This window comes from Capra hircus, chromosome 18, assembly GCF_001704415.2.
Source record: "Capra hircus breed San Clemente chromosome 18, ASM170441v1, whole genome shotgun sequence".
Taxonomy (NCBI): Eukaryota; Metazoa; Chordata; class Mammalia; order Artiodactyla; family Bovidae; genus Capra; species Capra hircus.
The window spans coordinates 15,302,967-15,321,320 of NC_030825.1; the positions used below are offsets into that span (position 1 = coordinate 15,302,967).

Below are 18,354 nucleotides of genomic sequence, written 5' to 3' on the forward strand. Positions count from 1 at the left end.
CCGCCCTGAGTTTCCGTCGCCCGAGTTTTCCTCAGCCCGGCTGCCTGAGCTTCCCCTCACCCCGCCGCCCGGGGTTCCCACAGACTCCCCACCCCCTCACCAACCAGTTCCTGGGTGAGGGGCTGCTAAGGGAGGAACTTCTTCGGAATAGGTACTTCCCAGCGCTACCCCCCTCTTTTAAAGCTCCGTACCAGCCGGGGTTCTCTTTTCAGGGTTAAAGTTCAGTCGCTCAGTCGTGTCCGATTCTTTGCGACCCCATGGATTGCAGCACGCCAGGCGTCCCTGTTGAAGTGGGTTGTCACATTTATAATGACGCTTATTGGGGTAAAACCTACCATTTTAACTACTTTGAAGCTTGCAATTCTGTGGCATTAAATACCTTCAGATTGTTGGGCAACCATCACCACTCTCCAACTCTAGAACTTTTCCATTTTCCTAAGGTCAAATTCTATTCCTTACACAATAACTCCCAGTTTCCCCCTTCTGTTTGTAAAAATTTATTTTTGGCTTTAAAATGATTCCGTTTTCAGTGAAGATAGGAGCGCAGCCCCCCGGTTCTGTTCCTACAAGTATCAGCAGATAGCTCTCTTCTGATTAGGTGTGTTTTAGAGACCATCCTGAAGATCTCCATTTGCCATAACTTGTCCAACTGGTACCCTGTTGGTTGACAATGAAGTTGTTACCAGTCTTGGGACACAAGCAGGTTTCTTGGGCAAGTGTTGAGTCCTTTTTTAGGATAAATCCCTGAAATTGGAATTGAAGGGCCTAGCAGGATGTACCTGAGGTGAAGTTGATAGCTCTTGGCAAGTTCCCTCTGGAAGTTTCATTGATACCAGCCACCAAAGTAAGGGATCTGGAACCATCCCCAGCACAGCAGCTCCCCGTCCACCTGACCCATGAAAAATGGTATCTCACTATTTTCAGTTGTGTTTCTGATGGTTGTTACATTTTTCTTGGAGTCACTGTTTTGTTTCATGCAGAGCCATTAAAACTTCCTTTGAAGAGCTGTTAGTGCATTTCTCTGGACAGTGGTCGCAGTGTATTCTCTGAACTATAGAAGCAAGGTCGCCTATGAGTATCAGTGATTTGTACAGTGTGTGGCAGTGATGAAGGGACATCTCACAGGTTCATGATGCCATCTGTTTTGCACCAAGTACTGTGCCAGGTGTCCCACTCTGGGGGACTTCATGTTATTGTTTATAATTTAAGTATTGACTATAGAGTGAAATGTGTCACCCCACACTCAGATGTTGAAACCTAACTCCAGTAGGATGGCATTAGGAGGGTTATGGGGGTGGGGCCCTCATAAAAGATCCCACAGAGCTCCTCACCCTTTCTCCAGGTGAGGGTACCATCATGATCCAGGAAGGCGCTCTCGTCAGACACCAAGCCTGCCAGCACCTTGATCTCGTACTTCCAGCTTCCAAACTGTGAGAACTCAGGGGTGGTTGTTTAAGGCCCCAAGTCTGTGGTATTGTTTGTTACAGCATCCTGAACAAACTAAGACAAAGACAGTATTATAGGTACTTGATTTAAAGAGAGAATTACCAGACACTCTTCCATGCTCACCCCCAGGTTCGGCAGCCACTTTATTTTTTAACTTATTTTGGCTGCACTGGGCCTTCATTGCTGGGCGCAGGCTTTCTCTAGTTGCGGCGAGCAGGGGCCACTCTTGGTCCTGGTGTGCAGGCTTCTTATTTTGGTGGCTTCTCTTGTTGCGGAGCACAGGCCTAGCTGCCCCGTGGTGGGACCTTCCCAGGCCAGGGATGGAAGGGAAACTGTCCCCTGCACTGGACTGCCAGGGGAGTCCAAAGGGAGCCACTTTTACCTCTGTTGTTTTCCTCCCTGTTACTCTTCTTCTTTAATTAATGGGCTGTTTTGGCTGCACTGGGTCTTCACTGCTGCATGTTCTCTAGTTGCATCTGGCGAGGGCTGCTCTCTAGTTGGCGGCGCACCGGCTTCTCGTTGCGGTGGCTTCTCTTGTGAAGCACGGGCCCTAGAGTGCCAGCTCAGTAGTTGAGGCACATGGGCTTAGTTGCCCCGTGGCACGTGGGATCTTCTTGGACCAGCAATTGATCACGCATCCCCTGCATTGACAGACAGATTCTCAACCACAGGGAAGCCCCTTCCTCCATGTTTCTAAACACCCTACTTGTTTCCCTCTTTCCTCTTCTTCTTCCTTTATTATCATTTTCGATGGGATCTTTTGATTGTCACCAAGCAGAAATGAGGAATTGTTTTCTATCCCCACCACAATCCATCCTCCCCAATACAGGTAATGTTCTCAGTGTTATGATCGTGTGAACCATGCTCACAGTTGAACACATGGGTATAAGTGCCTGACTGTGCATTTGTGTAGTGGGGAACCTTGAACAAACAAGCCCCCTGAAAGAGGGCTGGGCATAGACCCCAGGCTGACACCATCAGCCCCTGCTCTTCTGAACAGTCAGCCTTCAAGCATGTAGAAGATAAGCTCATCACAGGACCTCTATTTCTGGGGCTTTTTGTAAACTAGATGTGGGTTAATGCCTGTTCTGCCATAGTGGGAGTGATAAACCAAAGGACAGAAGCTTTTACAGATGGTCACGTGTTCTGATTTGCTCCATTAAAATGTGTTTCATGGAGATGTGGTAGGTGCCTTGACATCTCAGGGAGTCAGCCTGAAGTGTCAAAGTTGCAGGACAAGAACAGACCCTGGAGCGTTTCTCACAGTCTTCCTGACTTCCTGTCATTTCAAAGCATTTTTTTGATGTAAAATATGTAACATAAAATTTACCTTCTAAAAAAAAAAATTTACCTTCTTAACCTTTTCCTTTAAAAAAAAAAATTTGGTTGCGCTGGGTCTTGGTTGCAACATGCGGGATCTAGTTCCCTGACCAGGAATTGAACCCAAGTCCCCTGCCTTGAGAGCACAGAGTCTTACCCCTGGACCCACCAGGGAAGTCCTTAACCATTTTCAAGTGTGCAGTTCAGTGGCAGTAAGTGTACTGACATCCATGTGCAGTCATCCCCAGGTCCATCTCCAGAACTTTTTCCTCTTCCCAAACTGAGACTCTATGCTCAATAAACACTGGATGTGAATCTCCTCCTCCAGCCCCTGGCAGCTACTCTTTTACTCTCTGTGTCTGAATTTGTCTGCACCAGGGATCCACGTAAGTGGAATCCTATGTCTGGCTTATTTCACTGCACATAATGTCCTGAAGGTTCATCCATGTTGTAGCAGATGCCAGAATTTCCCTGCTTTTTAAGGCTGAGTAATATTCCATTGTATGGATGGACCACATGTTGCTTATCCACTCATTTGTTGTGGGTATTTGTGTTGCTTCCAACCCTTGGCTGTTAGCGAGTAACGCTGCTGTGAACGTGGGTGTCCACTGTCTCTTATTAAAGTTCCTCTTATTTGGTTCTTTGGGGTACACACCCAGAGGTAGAGTTTCTGAGTCATGCGGCAGTTCCGTGTTTAATTTTCTGAGGAACGTCCAGTTGTTTTCCACGCTGCTGCACCATGTTACCTCCCCACCAAAGTCCCCAGCTTCCATTTCCTGTGTCCTCACTGACACTTATTCTTTCTTTTCCTTCCTTTTTTGCTCAGACTCCCTAACGGCCGTGAGGTGTAAAGTCGTGTCTCCTTGTGGTTTTGATGTGCTTTCCCAGATTTCCTTTCATTTGCAGTGATTTCTCAGTGTTGCTAAGAGAGCGCATGGTATGGCGTTGCTCAAACATTAGTGTGAGTACCAGTCACCCAGGGAGCGTGTTGAAATGCTGATTCTGAGTCAGGAGGTCTGGGAGACTGCCTGTGTAGCCAGTGTCCCGGGTGTTGAGGGCAGAAGCTTGCTGGTCGAGGGCCACACCATGAGTAACAAAGAGCCCAGGACACACAGGGGCTCTGCAGTCAGACCAGCCCGGTGTGTACGTAACTTTCCAAGCCACAGAGAAGTGTTTCCACAGCAGAGCACTGCTCCCTCCAGGGACTTAATGGACAGGAGGTGACTTGAAAAGATGATGTGTCGAGTTTTCTTTATTGCCCTTTCATTTTCATCAGTCCACCCTGGAGACCCTCAGCAGCGAGGCTTTTTTTGGAATCGGGGTGAAACACCACAGAGCGTGGCAGTGAGAGAAAGGGAGGGAGTATTCTGGGAGATTACCGTGGGGGCGGGGGTAATCTGACACTTCCAGGAGAATTGGTGGTGCGAAGGTGCAGGCAGATTCCACCCTGCGGTAACACAGGTGGTGCCCACAGCATGGGCTGCGGCAAGTGTGTGAGAGGAGTCGGCATTGGGAGCTGAGGTGGCCGGGGCACCAAGGAGTGATGCAAGCGGGGCGGTGTGCCAGCGGAAGGTGGGAGGGACGTTCTGGCAGCGGAGGCAGCGGGGAGCGGACTGAACAGGAGTGCGCCATCCCTCCAGGAGTAAGTCCATGTCTTCCTCAGGCCGAGCTGGGAGCCAGCAGGCAGCCAAACCCTCCTGTGCACTGGTTGGGAGCACCTGTTCAGAGTGAGAAGGGCCCAGAGCCCCAGACTTCACCCCCACCTCATTTCTTGTTGTCCTCATCATCTCCTGAACTCCTCAGGACTTAGTATCTTGGCCTTGGAGATTAAGGCCTTGAACTTGGTGATCTCTAAAGACCCAGGCCTTGTACTCTGCGCTTGCCCAGCAGGCAGGTCTCCATGGGCTGTGACAGAGACACAGAGGCATGACACTCATAGACTATTTTCTGGCCACAAAATCTTTTGATTTTTTGGTACTTTTTTTTTTTTACAGAATTTTTTAAAATTTCCATTGTAACCATTTTTAAGTGTACAGTTCAGAGGCTTTAGGAGCATTCACGTTGTGGTATGGCCATCACTTCCGTCTGCTTCCAGAACTCCCTCACCTTCTCAAGCTGAGACTCTCTTCCCACTAAACCCCTCCCTCCCCCCACCCCTCCTTCCCCAGCCCCCGCAGCCGCCATCTACTTGCTGTCTCTGTGACTGTGACTCCTTTAGGTCCCTGTATCAGTGGAACCGCACAGCGCATGCCTTTTTGTGTCTGGTTTATGTCACTGAGCATCATGTCCTCAGGGGACACCCCCGTGTGGTGTGTGTCATGATTTCCTCCCTTTTTATTGCTAAGGGGTGTCCCTTTGTATGGATGGACCATGCTTTATTCATCCGCCTGCTGACCACTGTGAATAATGCTGCTGTGTCTTCTGCTTTTTTGGGGCACATCCATCCTCAGCTCATGGGCTGTCCAGAAGTCGGTGTGAAGGGCTGGTTTTGGCTTCTGGGCCATGGTTCACTGACCCTGCTTGCAAACATAATCGTCCCCAGTCATGTTCTGTACTCAGCTTTGGGTCTTTCTGTGAGTCCCTGGGGACATTCCCATCCAGAGGAAAGGCTCTGGGTGGAGTGGCCCAGAGCCGAGGGCTGACAGGGTCTACAGGGAGCCCCCCTGTGCGCACGGTACTGCGGGCCGCTTCCCTGCGTCCCCTTTAGCCCCATGCCCGCTGTGAGCATACCACAGTCACCTGCCTCAGGATCTTTTCAAGCTCTTCTATGGACCCATCACCCTCTGTAATTACAAAGTGTTCCTGTGGGTTAGGACTTCCCTGTAGCTCACACGGTAAAGAATCTGCCTGCGATGCAGGAAACCAGGGTTGGATCCCTGGATCAGGAAAAGCCTCTGGAGAAGAGAATGGCCATCCACTCCGGTGTTCTTGCCTGGAGTATTCCATGGACAGAGAAGCCTAGTGGGCTACAGTTCATGGGGCTGAAAAGAGTCAGATACGACTGAGCGACTAACACACACACACACACACACACACACACACACACACACGGTTAAAGACAGTGTCTGCCATTCTGATCTAGTGCCTTATTTCTGATTTCCAAGTAAAAGGAAATTCAAAGTTGCTTACTGGGCAGCGGTGTGGTTTAGGAGCCAGGACCCTGGAGCGGGAAATCCCAGCTCTGCCACAGGCCCGCTGTGGGACTCCGGGCAAGCTGCTTCAGGTTCTCTGTGCCAGCATCCTCCCTTACAGGGGACAAAAACACGAGAGGTCACGTCAGTGCCCTGCCACGTGCATCTGCAGTAACTGCCGGTCACTCTCGTCCCCAAAGGAGCTCTCATGTAAGTGCAGTCGCACTTCAGAAAACCTGTTCATTTGGTTAAATCATGAGTAAGTTACATGGAGTCCATCGCTTCCAGCTCTCCCAAGCAAGAGCTCCAGACATGGCATGATGTACTGTATGCACAAGGTGGGGAGGCCTGGCCAGCCGGGACTGGCAGCTGGCGTCTGCCCACACTCCCGCCTCCCCGCCTGAGCCACTGACTGTGGAAACTATTGCCCTCATCAAGGGACACATGCACCCAGCTCACCTGCTTGCAGACGCCCGCACGTGTGGTCCAGCACCCCAGCTGCCCCTGTAAATAGATCTGGGGCTTGATTCCTGTGGCCTGGATAACCCAGGAGACTGCTTTGCAGGCCTCCTGGGGCTAATGATGGTTATTCCATTTGTGCTAAAGAGAGCAGACCCCTCTCCAAGGCTGGGAAAAGCCCCGATAGCTGGATTAAAAGGGGAGGAGAGTCTGGTTACGTCGAGGTTGCCTTGTTCCGTTTATTCCCTCCTCTTGATGGTTGTCAGGTGTCTGTCCAGGATCTGGTAGAGGTCAGGCATGGATATACAGGCTGCCACCCTGCGGCGGAGGTCATGGGGGAGAGTGGCTTCATATGTGCTGCCGAGGATGTCGGGCTTGAACTCGAGGTTGCAGGACAGACAGACAGCCTGTCTGAGGTTGGAGCAGCGCTGGGTGAGTGGGTGATGGAGCTGCACCAGCATGCAGGGTGAAGGCTGGATGGAAGATGGACCTGGGGGCCGGGGAGATTCTTCCGCTGTCAGCCTGAGAAATTGCGAGAATGTGGACTGTGGTGAAGGCTGTGAGGGTCGAGGTGAAGATGCTGGTCTGAGAAAGGCTTGGGAGGTGGAACTGGGTGACTGTGGGGTCAGGAAGGTGAATACAGGGGTGAGGAAGTCACATGGCCTCAGAGTTGTTCCCAGAGTCAGTGATTAAAGCAGAAAGCATCTAGGCAGAATCACGTGGTCACCCCCACGTGACCAGCCAGTGTCTCCCCTGGAACGATGGGCCCACTGCCCAGCTCCTCCCCGGGCTGCCCACCTGCTGCTCCAGCCCCGAGAGCTCACGTTCACATGCCAGGATCACACAAGGGACAGGGGTTCCCACGCTGTGCGTCTCAGGGACTCTCACACCCTCACAGACGATTGAGGACCCCGAAGAATGAGTATGGAGGGGGGGCTCCCATTTATTTTTACCTGCTTCAGAAGTTAAATGTGCTAAGTTTCTTAAAGATTTTGTTCATTAAGTTTATTAAAAATAATCATAATAAACCCATCACACCTTAGTATTTTGTGAACAGTAGCTATTTTCTGAGACAAAGCTGTAGTGAGGAGAGTGGCGGTGTTTGGCGTTTTTGCACATCTTCGCATTTGGCCCCATGAACATCCTCCTTGTAACACTTTGCCTGATGGGTGGGCTGCACCATAACCGCTTTTAGACAACGCAGCTCTGGTTGGAAAGGACGAGATTTCCTCTGGGTGCACTCTGATCCTGGCGCTGGGCAGTGAGCTCGCCGTGCTCTGCTGGTCTGTCTGCTGCTTTGTCTTTGGTGCAGGCAGGGCTTTGTGGCATCTACACTGGTCATTTGGAAAACACTGCTTCACTGACTAAGCAGAGCTTCCAAATGCCGATGAGCTGCACTTTATAGCGTCAAAAACTCTCATCCGAAAAGTCTTTCAACTTGGGAAACTGCCAAGCTTTTAGGGAAGACAGCCGTTTCCAAAATTGCCATTTTTTTCTCGAAAGCACAAATGCTTGTCACTGGCAAGTGTAGTTCTTCACTCAGAAGCTCAGAGGGACCAGGACTCGGGGACAGAAGATGTTCTGAAGCTGATGTGCTTTGTGTGGGTAGGTGCTGGTGAACTGTGGTGCCCTGCTGTGTGCGGAGCCTCTGGCAGTGCGGCCCCCCAGCTTCTGCACTGTCCACGGGTATGGTGACTGTCACCAGCCTCCCCCAGTGCAGCGCCTGGTCTGCTGGCCACCTGAAGAACTGCTGGTGTAGGAGTGTGGGTTAGGTTCTGCAAGAGAAGGAGGTAGATGACCCCTGAGGTGACCAGAGCTGAGTGGCCGGCTGGCTGGCCGTGCCTCCCCAATGCCCAGCAGGGTCACCTGACCGTCCTCAGTCTCGGGCTCTTTCTGACTGGTCCCAAGCCGCTACATCTCAGAGGCTGCCCTGCAGCGCCCACAGAAGAGCCCCTGGGCTCCGTGACCCGCCTTCCCGCAGCCTCCCATTTCTGAAGCACAGGTGTGACTGTGTTCTGGGCCCCAGGCCTGTTCCCAAGGGGAGGACAGGTGGCAGGTGTTTGAGCTGCAAGCAACAGCTGAAGTGATTCTGCATCTTCCTGAGCACTAGTTCCAGGCCATCCTTATGGGGACAGAAGAGCCGCTGAGGGGCGGAGGCATGGGAGGGGTCAGCCTGGGGAGAGCGGGCTGTGGAACCCAGTCAGAGGCTCTGACTGACCCACGGAGGACCGTTGTCTATTCTACATTATACCCAAGGATGGACACTGGTGGGAGCCCCCTCCACTCTTGCCCTCTGCCCTCCTGTCCTCCAGCTCTGCCCAGCGCTCTGTGGGCACCTAGGGATAGATGCTTGGGCAGCTGCCAGACCACCTCTCCAGCGGCTCAGTGGGCCGGGCGGAGGCAGCTGGGAGGAGAGGTGCACTGGAGCTGAAACTTGGTGGCCAAGAATGGACGCAGCATCTGGGAGAGGTTAAGGGTGGAGGGTCTCCCTAGAATGACCAGTTGTGTTGCATTTTTGGCGTCTCGTGTCTCCTTGGCTGCCATGTCTCCCTGGCCCCTCCTGAGTTCTGCAGCAGAGGCTCCCCTACTTTCTCACAGACACCGAGGCATAGAGGCTCCCCTACTTTCTCACGGACATCGAGGCGTAGAGGCTCCCCTACTTTCTCACAGACAACGAGGCGTAGAGGCTCCCCTACTTTCTCACAGACACCAAGGCGTAGAGGCTCCCCTACTTTCTCACAGACACCGAGGCGTTACAGTAGAGTGAAGCCCAGCAGAGCCCCGAGGCTGGAGCCAGCACGCCTCACTGCTCACCTGGCAGGGAGTCTGCATTTGCCGGCAGAGGCCCACAGACCCCCGACTCAGGGAGGGGGTGCCGCCCACCACGCCCAGGTCCCAGCCTCTCCCTAGCACCTCTCGGTCTTGGCTGCCGTGGTGCTCTCCCTGGAATGCTCCACCATCTGCAAGGTGATGGAGGCTGGAAACTTTTGTTCCACTGAACTTTGCCAGGGAGCTATACTTAGCCACCAAGTGGAAGCCAGGAGTGGGCTCTCTGAGTATAGATAGTAACCAGTGGGCTATTTTCAAACTTCCAGAGAACCCCCGGAATATTCTGGGCCAACCCGATATTTATGGAAGCCTCTGGGCTCCCTAGTGCATCTGCAGATTCAGGAGAGAGGTCTTAACAGGGAATGGGGGGCAGCTGGGCCTCCAGGAGGCCGGGCATCCCTCCCACACCTGTCCTGGGACCTGAGCCATGAGCCAGGCACTAGCGTCCCAGTCAGAAGGCAGCCCCAGGGGTTTTTTGTCTGCCACCCCTCACATGCCTCCCGAGAGCACTTTTCATACGGTGCAGATGCCGCCCCCTACCCCAATTCTCTTGTCCAGAATCCTGCGGATTTCTTAGGCTCCTGCTTTTGCCCAGACTTAGCCCACCGCCTCCAAAACACCTGCTTCCTATTCCTCAGGTCCTCGGGCTCCTGTCCCCCAACCCAATCTCACGCCCTGGAGAGAGGCACTGACAGCATGCGTGGAGCAGTGTGATCAAAAGGCCTTCCGAAGGGAGAAAAGAGAAAGTGTGATACATAAAAGAGAAAAGAAAGCCTATAGGTGGGGAGCAGGAGACCCAGATAGCAGTGCCCCACCTCATGTGGGGTCAAGTGTGAGTGAGGGTTGGACCCCTTCCTGATCCCCACCCATGGATATTGGGAGTGGGCCCCAGAAACCTGAACACTAAGCGAGTGTCCTAGGTCAGTGCTGCTGCTGACCAGGCAGAACCATGAGGAACAGAGAGGTGGGAAGCTGTGAGGCCTGAGTGGCCAGAGGGGATGTGGCCCCGTGGCAGGGACGTGGTGTGCTGACTGCAGCCGCCCTGCTCAGAGGGGAACATCTCCCCCATTCATTCCGCGTTGGCTCCCTGGCAGGTGCCCGGGCCTGTCTTCACCCTGCCTGCCAACCCACCCTCTGCCAGCCCAGATATAAATATAAGAGCATTTTCCATGGGCCAGCACAGAAGGGCAAACATGGGACTTTATTTTAGGCTTGTGAAATTCCCTTCCTCCATCCCCAACAGGTGCATCGGCTTCATTTAGATATTGGTGCTCAGAAATAGAACACAATTTACAATATAGCTTCCTTCAGGCATCTGGATGCCATTTTAAAAAAAGCCGTCCAGTGCGGTGGTCGGACACAAACACCAGTGCAGTTGGAGCTCAGCCTTTGCCAGGAACCAGCAGAGGCTCTCGAGCCCTGGGCTGCCCACCCCGCCACCCCTCCCCACCAGCCAGCAGCGGCCCAGGCACTTCAGGAGACGGTGCGGGGTGGTAGGGGGGCATCCCTGTAGGCCAGAGGCCCCTTCTCACCCGCAGTGGGGCCCTGACCAGGACAGTGGAGAGGAGGTGGGGTCAGGCACCAGCAAACTCCAGAGGGAGCCGCAGGGGTGGGCTCATGCCACCTTTGGTGGGGTGTTTCTAGCAAGTTGGCTGTGAGATGGCTGCCACCTCGACCCTTTGTGCCTGAGGGGAACAGGGACCCACCAGGCATCTCTGGGCAAATGGGTGTTGTCAGCTGTTACGGGGTGAACAGTGCCCCCCATTCATATGCTGAGGTCCTGACCCCAAGGAACCTCAGAACATGGCCTCATTTGGAAACCGGGTCTTTGCAGGTGTTGTCAAGAGGAGGTCATCAGGGTGGGTCATCGCCCAGTCTGTCAGGTGTCCTTAGAAAAAGGGGAGATCTGGATACAGAGACAGACACACACACGCGAGAAGACGGAGGCAGAGGTGGGGGTGATGCTTCCATGAGCCTCAGAATGTCAGAGGAGCCAGCGAAACAGGAGCTAAGAGAGGCCTGGGGCCCCAGAAGGGACCAGCCTGGCCGGCACCTCAGCCTCAGACTTCCGGCCTCCAGGCCTGTGGGGGAATCATTCTCTGTGGTCTGAGGGCCCCGCTCTGTGGGTTTGTAATGGCCACCCCAGCAAAGGGCATGTTTCCTTCAAGGGAAATGTCCGGTTCCTGCCACCTGCCCTTCGAGGGAGGCTGATTCCTGTGAGGGGAGCAGCAGGCCTGGGAGCGCGAGTGTGGCTTCCTCCTCAGGGCCTGTGCTTTGTCGGTGGACACAGTCTGGCTCAGGCTGGAGCAGGGGGCTCTCCTGGGTGGTTAGCTTCGTCAGGGTCACCCTTGGTCCAAAGAAGCCCAAGGTCCAGTTTCCTCTGGCATGTCCCCAGGTCCCTTCTGATGGTCGTCATCAAACCAGCCACCCAGGGCCTGTTCGCCCCCTGACGTGTCTCTCGGGATCTGTGTTTGCAGAGCTGGGGGCGGTGTGGTCCTATCAGACAGGACACGGGAAGGGGGTCAGCAGGTCCAGTGGCTCAAGGCTGAGAGCGGAAGCCTCTGCCACTTGCCATGTGACTTCACTCTGGGAGCAGGACTGAGGTGCCTAACTCTGTCCCTTGGCCGGGACCAGCCCTCTTGCAGAGAGGAAGAGGCGTCCCTCCTGGTGTCAAGGACTCAACCCATCTCCACCAGACTCAGGCTTCCTTCCCGGTTCCTGAATGCCACCCTGCAGACGACTCAGACACACTGCCAAGAAGCCGGGCCAGCCCAGCAGGTGACTGCCCATGACAAGGAAATGGGGTCTCAGCGTGAGTCAGTTTGGGAAGCTGTGTGTCTGGGCGGGATCAAAGATGGGCTGTTCGCTGGTTTGAGGGTGCTGCAGCCTCAGGAGGGCGCGTGCAGGAAGGAGGCTGGACACTGAGTGACGGGCTTGGGCCGCGGGCAGGGGGCTACAGTGAAGCTGTGTCTGTGGTGGTCAGTAGAGATGCTGCAGGCACAGCATGGACTGTCCTCTGAGTTAGGCTTTGAGGAGATAAACGCCCACCGCAGACAGGCGGCCTCGGGTGCTCTCTCACACCCTCATCCCATCCCTCGTCTGCGCTGAACTGTCCCCACGTCCTTCCAAGGGAAGGCATCCTGCTCACCTGGGGCTGCCAGCCCAGAAGTACCACACAGCTCTAGGCCCTTGCCCCTCAGTTTCCCCTACTCTGGCCAGAAGCCCAGATCATCCAGGTGCCCTGCAGCTGCAGCAGCCTGTCAGAGTTCAGCCTCCTCCGTGGACCTGGGGGACTGGGCGAGCCTCAGAGGCCAGCGCATCGGGAGTGCAGGCTCTTTATTGCCGCGAATCCACCCACCTCTGGGCCTCCTGCTGCTGCCTCCTCAGGACAGTCTAGTGAGGAGGAGGCAGGGGGATGCGTGTCTTGAGTGTGCACCTGTGCACACGTGACATGAGACAGCTTGGCCCACCCCCAGGCAGGTGGAGGTGAGCCTTGAGGTAGCTCTGCCAGCAGGTGGTACCCAGGGATGTGCTTGGCCCAGGTCAACCTGTCAGTCAGGAGCGGAGCGCACCCAGGGCAGCCCCGACCTTGTCAGCCTCGCTTGGGGGTCGCCTGTGCTGGCTGAGCACGGAGGTTCTCGTCAGGATGAGTGTCTTCCCTGGAGAGAAGCCCCTCACCTGGGCAGGGGAGGGCACCGGGCCCCTTGAGGACACCCCTCCCCTCTCAGGGGGTACAGCAGCCAGCCTCCTCATGCCGCGCCAGGAGCGCCATGCGGGAGAAGGTCTTGGCGCAGCGTTTACACCGATACTTCTTGGTGTCCGAGTGTGTCTGTAGGTGGGCCCGCAGGTTGGAGCGGTCGGCGAAGGCCCTGCTGCAGTGAGGGCAGGTGTAGGGCTTCTCACCTAGGGGAGCAGAGGGGACACTGGTGAGGGACCCACTTGCAGCAGTCAGAACACTGAGGGGGCAGCCCCCGCCTTGTGAGTGAATAACCTGTGCCCCGTCCAGAGGCTCGCTCAGCCCCACTACAGGGACTCCAACGCCTTCCTCCCCGTCACCCCCTCCCTCTGGATAACTGATGGGGGGTCCTCTCCACGCCTGCCCTCGGCCGAGGGGTCACATGCCCAGTAAAGACCTCAGCAGCTAAAACACAGACTTTGGCGAGATGGCTCTTCTGCTGGAGCTCCCCGGGGCCCCTGCCACCAGCCCTGGACGGGAGAGGTGCTGCGAGCCTTCTGGCAGCTGTGCCCACCCCCACCTCCCCTCAAGCTGTGAGGGTGGCCGTGCGTGGGCAGCACGCAGGCCCTGGAGCGCGCCCGTGTCCTCCAGGCCGCCTCCAGTCAGGGCAAGCGGGGATTTGGACAGAGTCCTGCTGGGACCTTCTGTTAGGCCGACCCAACAGGTGTAAAAGGAAGGTCAGTGAGAGTCCTCTGTTCAGCCCTGCCTGTGTGGAGAGTCCACGAGGCCCAGAGCATCACATTCCTGCTGCCCAGCCCTTGTGTTCCCAGACCAGGGCGCTGACCCCTGATGGTGTGATGGGGCGCCCGGAGGGGGACATCCTCAGTGAGTGGTCAGGGAAAACCAGATGGATTTCCAGCATGAAAAAAGGCTCCTATGAAACCCTCCTTCCTGTCCCTCACTCAGTACGACTCACAGGGCTGTGACCCAGGGTAAGGGAGGGTCCAGTTATGGAAAGTGTGTGTTGTAAGGCCCGGAGCTGCCTCTCCGTGCCTGTCTCTCAATCACCGAGTGCTTCACAAAGCCCAGGACTCGAGATGAAGAGTCCCCGGGGGGCAGGGCAAGGCCAGGCCCTTGCACTCTTTGTGGGCTGTTTAGTTTATAATTGACGGAGTGAAGCCGCGGCTCCGTGCCCCACCTTCCCCTCCCATCTGCCCCTCTTCTGCAGCACTTGGCACTCTGCGGCCATCCTCTCACCCAACGATGGGTTTGCTCCAGAGTAACTCCCAGCCCCCGTCTCTGTCTCTCAGACAGACTGTGTGACCCCCTGGGGTCCTCCCGCCCAAGCCAGGCCCTTCTGGCTCCTCTCCTTTCCTTCTCCTCCAGAATCTGGAAAGGTCACGGAATGTGAGAAGTCAGGCCCTGCAGACACCCTGTGCATCCCACCAGGTGTGTGAGTTGATACTGGAGACAGGAATGCCCCCAAAAGGATGCCTGTGAGTCCGGGGGTGTGGGCCTTTGCGCCACAGCCTCAGGACACCAGGAAGTAGAAGCACTGTGTGGGCATCTGCTCTTGCTCATGAAACCACCCCTCTCCCCCGCACCTCCCGCTTTGAGAGCCAGGCCTCACCGTCCCCCCCCGCTGGCTCCTTGGGGGCCCGCGTCTACCTGTGTGGGTCCGGAGGTGGCCCTGGAGCAGCCAGGGCCTGGAGAAGGCCTTGCCGCAGACGGCGCAGAGGCAGGGCAGCGTGTGCGTGCGGATGTGCATCTTGAGGGCGCCCAGGCTGCCATACTCCTTGTCACAGAACTTGCAGGTAAAGCAGCGCTGGGCCTGCAGGTGGCAGTGCAGCTGCTGATGCCCGGCCAGGGCGGCCGGCGCGTGGAAGGGCTTGTGGCAGGGGAAGCCCCCTGGGGTGCAGGGGGCCCGCTCGGCCCCTGGCAGGCAGCAGCCCGGAGCCTGGGCCCCATCCGCGTTCAGGATTGAGGGCCAGCGCGTGGGCAGAGCCAGCAGCGGAGGCAGGTTGAGGTGGTTCACGCTGTCTCTGAGAGGTGCGCTGAGGGCCCGGCCAGCCCGAGGGTCCTCCAGGCTGACTTCCAGGGGGCCTGGCCCCGAGGCCCTGCCAGCTTCCTCATTACACAGGAACGTGGGGAGGGGCAGGGAGACATGGGCGACGACGGAGGTGAAGTCCCAGGGCTGGGGAGAGTCGCCAGAGGTGGACGGGGCCACCTTGTCTGGGAGGACGAAGGGCACCACCAGCCCTCCACAGGCTGAACAGGCACCACTGGTATCTAGAAGCAGGGCGGGGAGACAGGGCACAGTGAAGTCTGAGTCCCAGTGCTGAGAGTTCTACCCGCCTTCCTGGCCCAATCCCACGACCAGGCCTTCGGGAGCCCTGTGCAAAGGAGGTCCTCACCAGACAGAAGTGTGGGCCACTGGGTCAGAGCAGGAATCTCAGTGCCTCTTTAAAAACAAGGGCAGAGAAACATCTCACAGGGTCCCAGAGCAGCCCTCAGGGGCCAATGGAAGCCCCCTGGGCAGGACAGGCCCTGCCTCTGAGCCTTTACCCCAGCTCAGGGCCAGCTTGGAGCTCCGTCCTGTGGGCTCCCACACAGCATTAATTCACAGCACTTGGCAACAGGCCAATGTGTGTAAAATAGCTAATTGGCCTCCAGTCACCTCCAACCCCCGCTTGCCCATCGCAACACTGGTGCACACAGCCTCCTGCAGATGCTCCCGGGTCAAAACAGGTTGTTCGAGCTGGTGTCCACTGCCTCCTGGGTCGGCCTGCCCTCAGGCTGTGGGCCAGTGTGCCTCATGCTTGACCCAGGGGCAGAAGCCCCCAGAGTAAACAAGTAGGCAAGTAAGAGTTCAGTTCTGCAGTTCCCCAACGATCAAAGCTCCAAACAGCTCTCAATCTATTTCTTATTTCATGTGTCAAGATAAATCTCTGGCCCCATTTCTGCATCCACACTATTGCTCTGGGTTGAGAAAGACAGACCATGGAATGGGGAAAATATTTGCAAATCAGATATCTGATAAGGAATTAGAGTTGAGAATATATAGGGAAACTGCACTCAACAGTGAAACAATGAATACTCCAATTTTTAAATGGGTAAAGAATGTGAATAGACATTTCTCCAAGGAAGACATATACACATGGCCAGTAAGCACCGGAAAAGATGGTCAGTATCCTTAGCCTGCAGGGAGGTGCAGGGTAAAGCCATAGTGAGGTGCCACACCATACCCGCTAGGATGGCTAGAATTAGAAATAGGCAACTAGACGTGTTGACAAGGATGCGGAGAAATGGATAAGTGAAGGAAGTTTGCCCCCCGCCACTCTCTCCTGACTTCACCATTTTCCACTGCAGTCCTCCCAGTGATAACATCAACACACCAGTCTCCTGTCCTTCCAGAAATGGAGGCTGGACAGTGACCAGCTAAGAGATGAAGTCCAAGGAATTTCTGGAGACAGCACTGGGGTGCCCGGAGAGTCTAAGGGCCCTTGTATAGGAAAAGAGTCACCTTAAGTCTCTGAGGCTCAGCCACTGCCCAGGCCCCAGGTGCCACCATGAAGCCAAACCCTATCTGGGGGCCAGTTGTCGGCACTAGTGGGAGGGCAGGCGAGAGGCAGCCATCTGCCGGGTGCTTGTGACTGCATGCTTCTGTGAATACTTTTCTTTTCAGTTAATTAATTACTTTGGCTGTGCTGGGCCTTAGTTGTGGCACGTGGGATCTAGTTCCCTGACCAGAGGTTGAATCCAGGCCCCATGCATTGGGAGCACAGAGTCTTACCCACTGGACCACAGAGGGGTACCTCTGCTAATACTTTAAATGTTTCACCATACGTCCTGGGTTAGCTGGATTGTTTTATTCAACCTGTAGCTCAGATTCCTGGGAGAATAGACTTTTTAATTCCCTTCTGGCTTCAGGGGTTCCCTGCTGCTGCTGCTGCTAAGTTGCTTCAGTCGTGTCTGACTCTGTGCGACCCCATAGATGGCAGCCCGCCCTGGGGAGGCCTAAAAGGGCACTTATTGAAAAGTGAAGAATGGGGGACCCCAAATTCAGGACCCCATAACCTAGCAGGTCTATGCTAGGTTAACTGCCTGACAGAAAGAGGGTCACCACAGCCACTTGGCCTCAGGAAGCTGGTGCTCAAGGATGAGGGAGAGGGGGAGGGAGCACAACACTGGTGGCCCCGAGGCTGCTCCCTGGCCGTCAGTCACTGGGCCTTGGGCGGCTGCAGGGTTGCACAGATGTAAAGTGGGGTGCCTGTGACGCTGGACTCTAGACAGTGGTCTTTCAGCCTTTCAAGCCATGACCTATGTGGATTATGTGTTCTGCCACACATGTATATCCAAAAGAAGCTTCCTTTACCATCTGCATTGCACTCTGATGGTTTCTGTTCTTTTTTATTTTATAAAATTGCTGGTGGTGACTCCACTGGATTTCTAAATGTGAAGTTGAGACTCCCAGTCCTAGACTCTGCCCACTGGTGGCAGCACCCGCCCCCCACCCTCGAGCCTGGACTGTCTCCCTGCTGCCAGTCCTGAGTGGGCACTGACTGTGTGCTCTAGTCTCCACAATGTCCCTCCTCCCCCCTCAGACAGCAGTACCCCAGAGAGGTCACCCCAAGAAGCTGTGGAGCTGGAGGCAGCTCTAACCACTCTAGAGAGGCCTTTGCCCTGGGACCTCCACGTGTCCTGACCCTAAAGGGAGTAGGGATGAATACACAGGCCTGGTTGCTGGACACCCGTTTCCCTAGCTGGGTGAGGACTGTCCTCCCTTAGTCCAACCTACCCTGGGCAACCTTCTCTAGGGTGAGGGGGGGTGGGAAGGAAGGAGACCCCCAGGAGGGGTGAGAAGGCATTGGGGGAGCCCAGCAGACTACTGGGTGAGCTGGGCCTTGGCACCATGGGCCCCCTGGGTCACTCTTCCCATTCTCTCTGCTCACCACCCAAGCCAGGATGCTCTGGGGGCCCTTGGAGAGCAGCCTGGGGTCACGTCATCTCTCTCTGCAATATCTGTGGGGCTGTCTCAAATATCCTGTCCAAGGAAGATGGCCCTGGGGTCCCTTTGCTAGGATGAACATGCCAGGCCATAGCGAAGAGCCTCAGAGTGACTAGGGGCCTGGAAACTTATCTAAGTGGACAAAGAATCCTCACCCACTCTGCCTGACGTGAGGCCGAGGTCCCTGAAGTGCACAAGGCGCCCGCGGGACACCTTCCTACCTTCAGCCCCGTGGTCCCCCCTCCCACCTGGGACAGGTGTCCCGGCTCCCGGGGGCCGCGGGGGGGGGCGGAGGCGTTTCCCCTCTTGCCCCGCGGGAGTCGAGCCCTGGGCGGGGCAGGGAAACGCGCAGCCCCTACCTCTCTGCGTCTCCAGCTGCCCGTAGTTGGGGACTCTGTGGCTGGAGTGCGTCTTCACGAGGAAGGAGCGCGGCATGGTGCCCTCGCGCGGGTGCCGCCGAGCGTCCGCCGGTGCCCGCCGGCTGC

At 55.8% G+C, this 18,354-nt stretch overlaps 1 protein-coding gene across 1 annotated transcript; it reads right to left on the reverse strand.

Moving 5' to 3' along the window:
* Positions 10,371-18,340, reverse strand: SNAI3 (snail family transcriptional repressor 3). Its single transcript, XM_018061850.1, has 3 exons — positions 18,229-18,340; positions 14,530-15,150; positions 10,371-13,088 (listed from the first exon to the last, which is right to left on the reverse strand). The coding sequence occupies exons 1-3, from the start codon at positions 18,302-18,304 to the stop codon at positions 12,910-12,912; spliced, it is 876 nt and encodes a 291-aa protein (XP_017917339.1). The 5' UTR covers positions 18,305-18,340; the 3' UTR covers positions 10,371-12,909.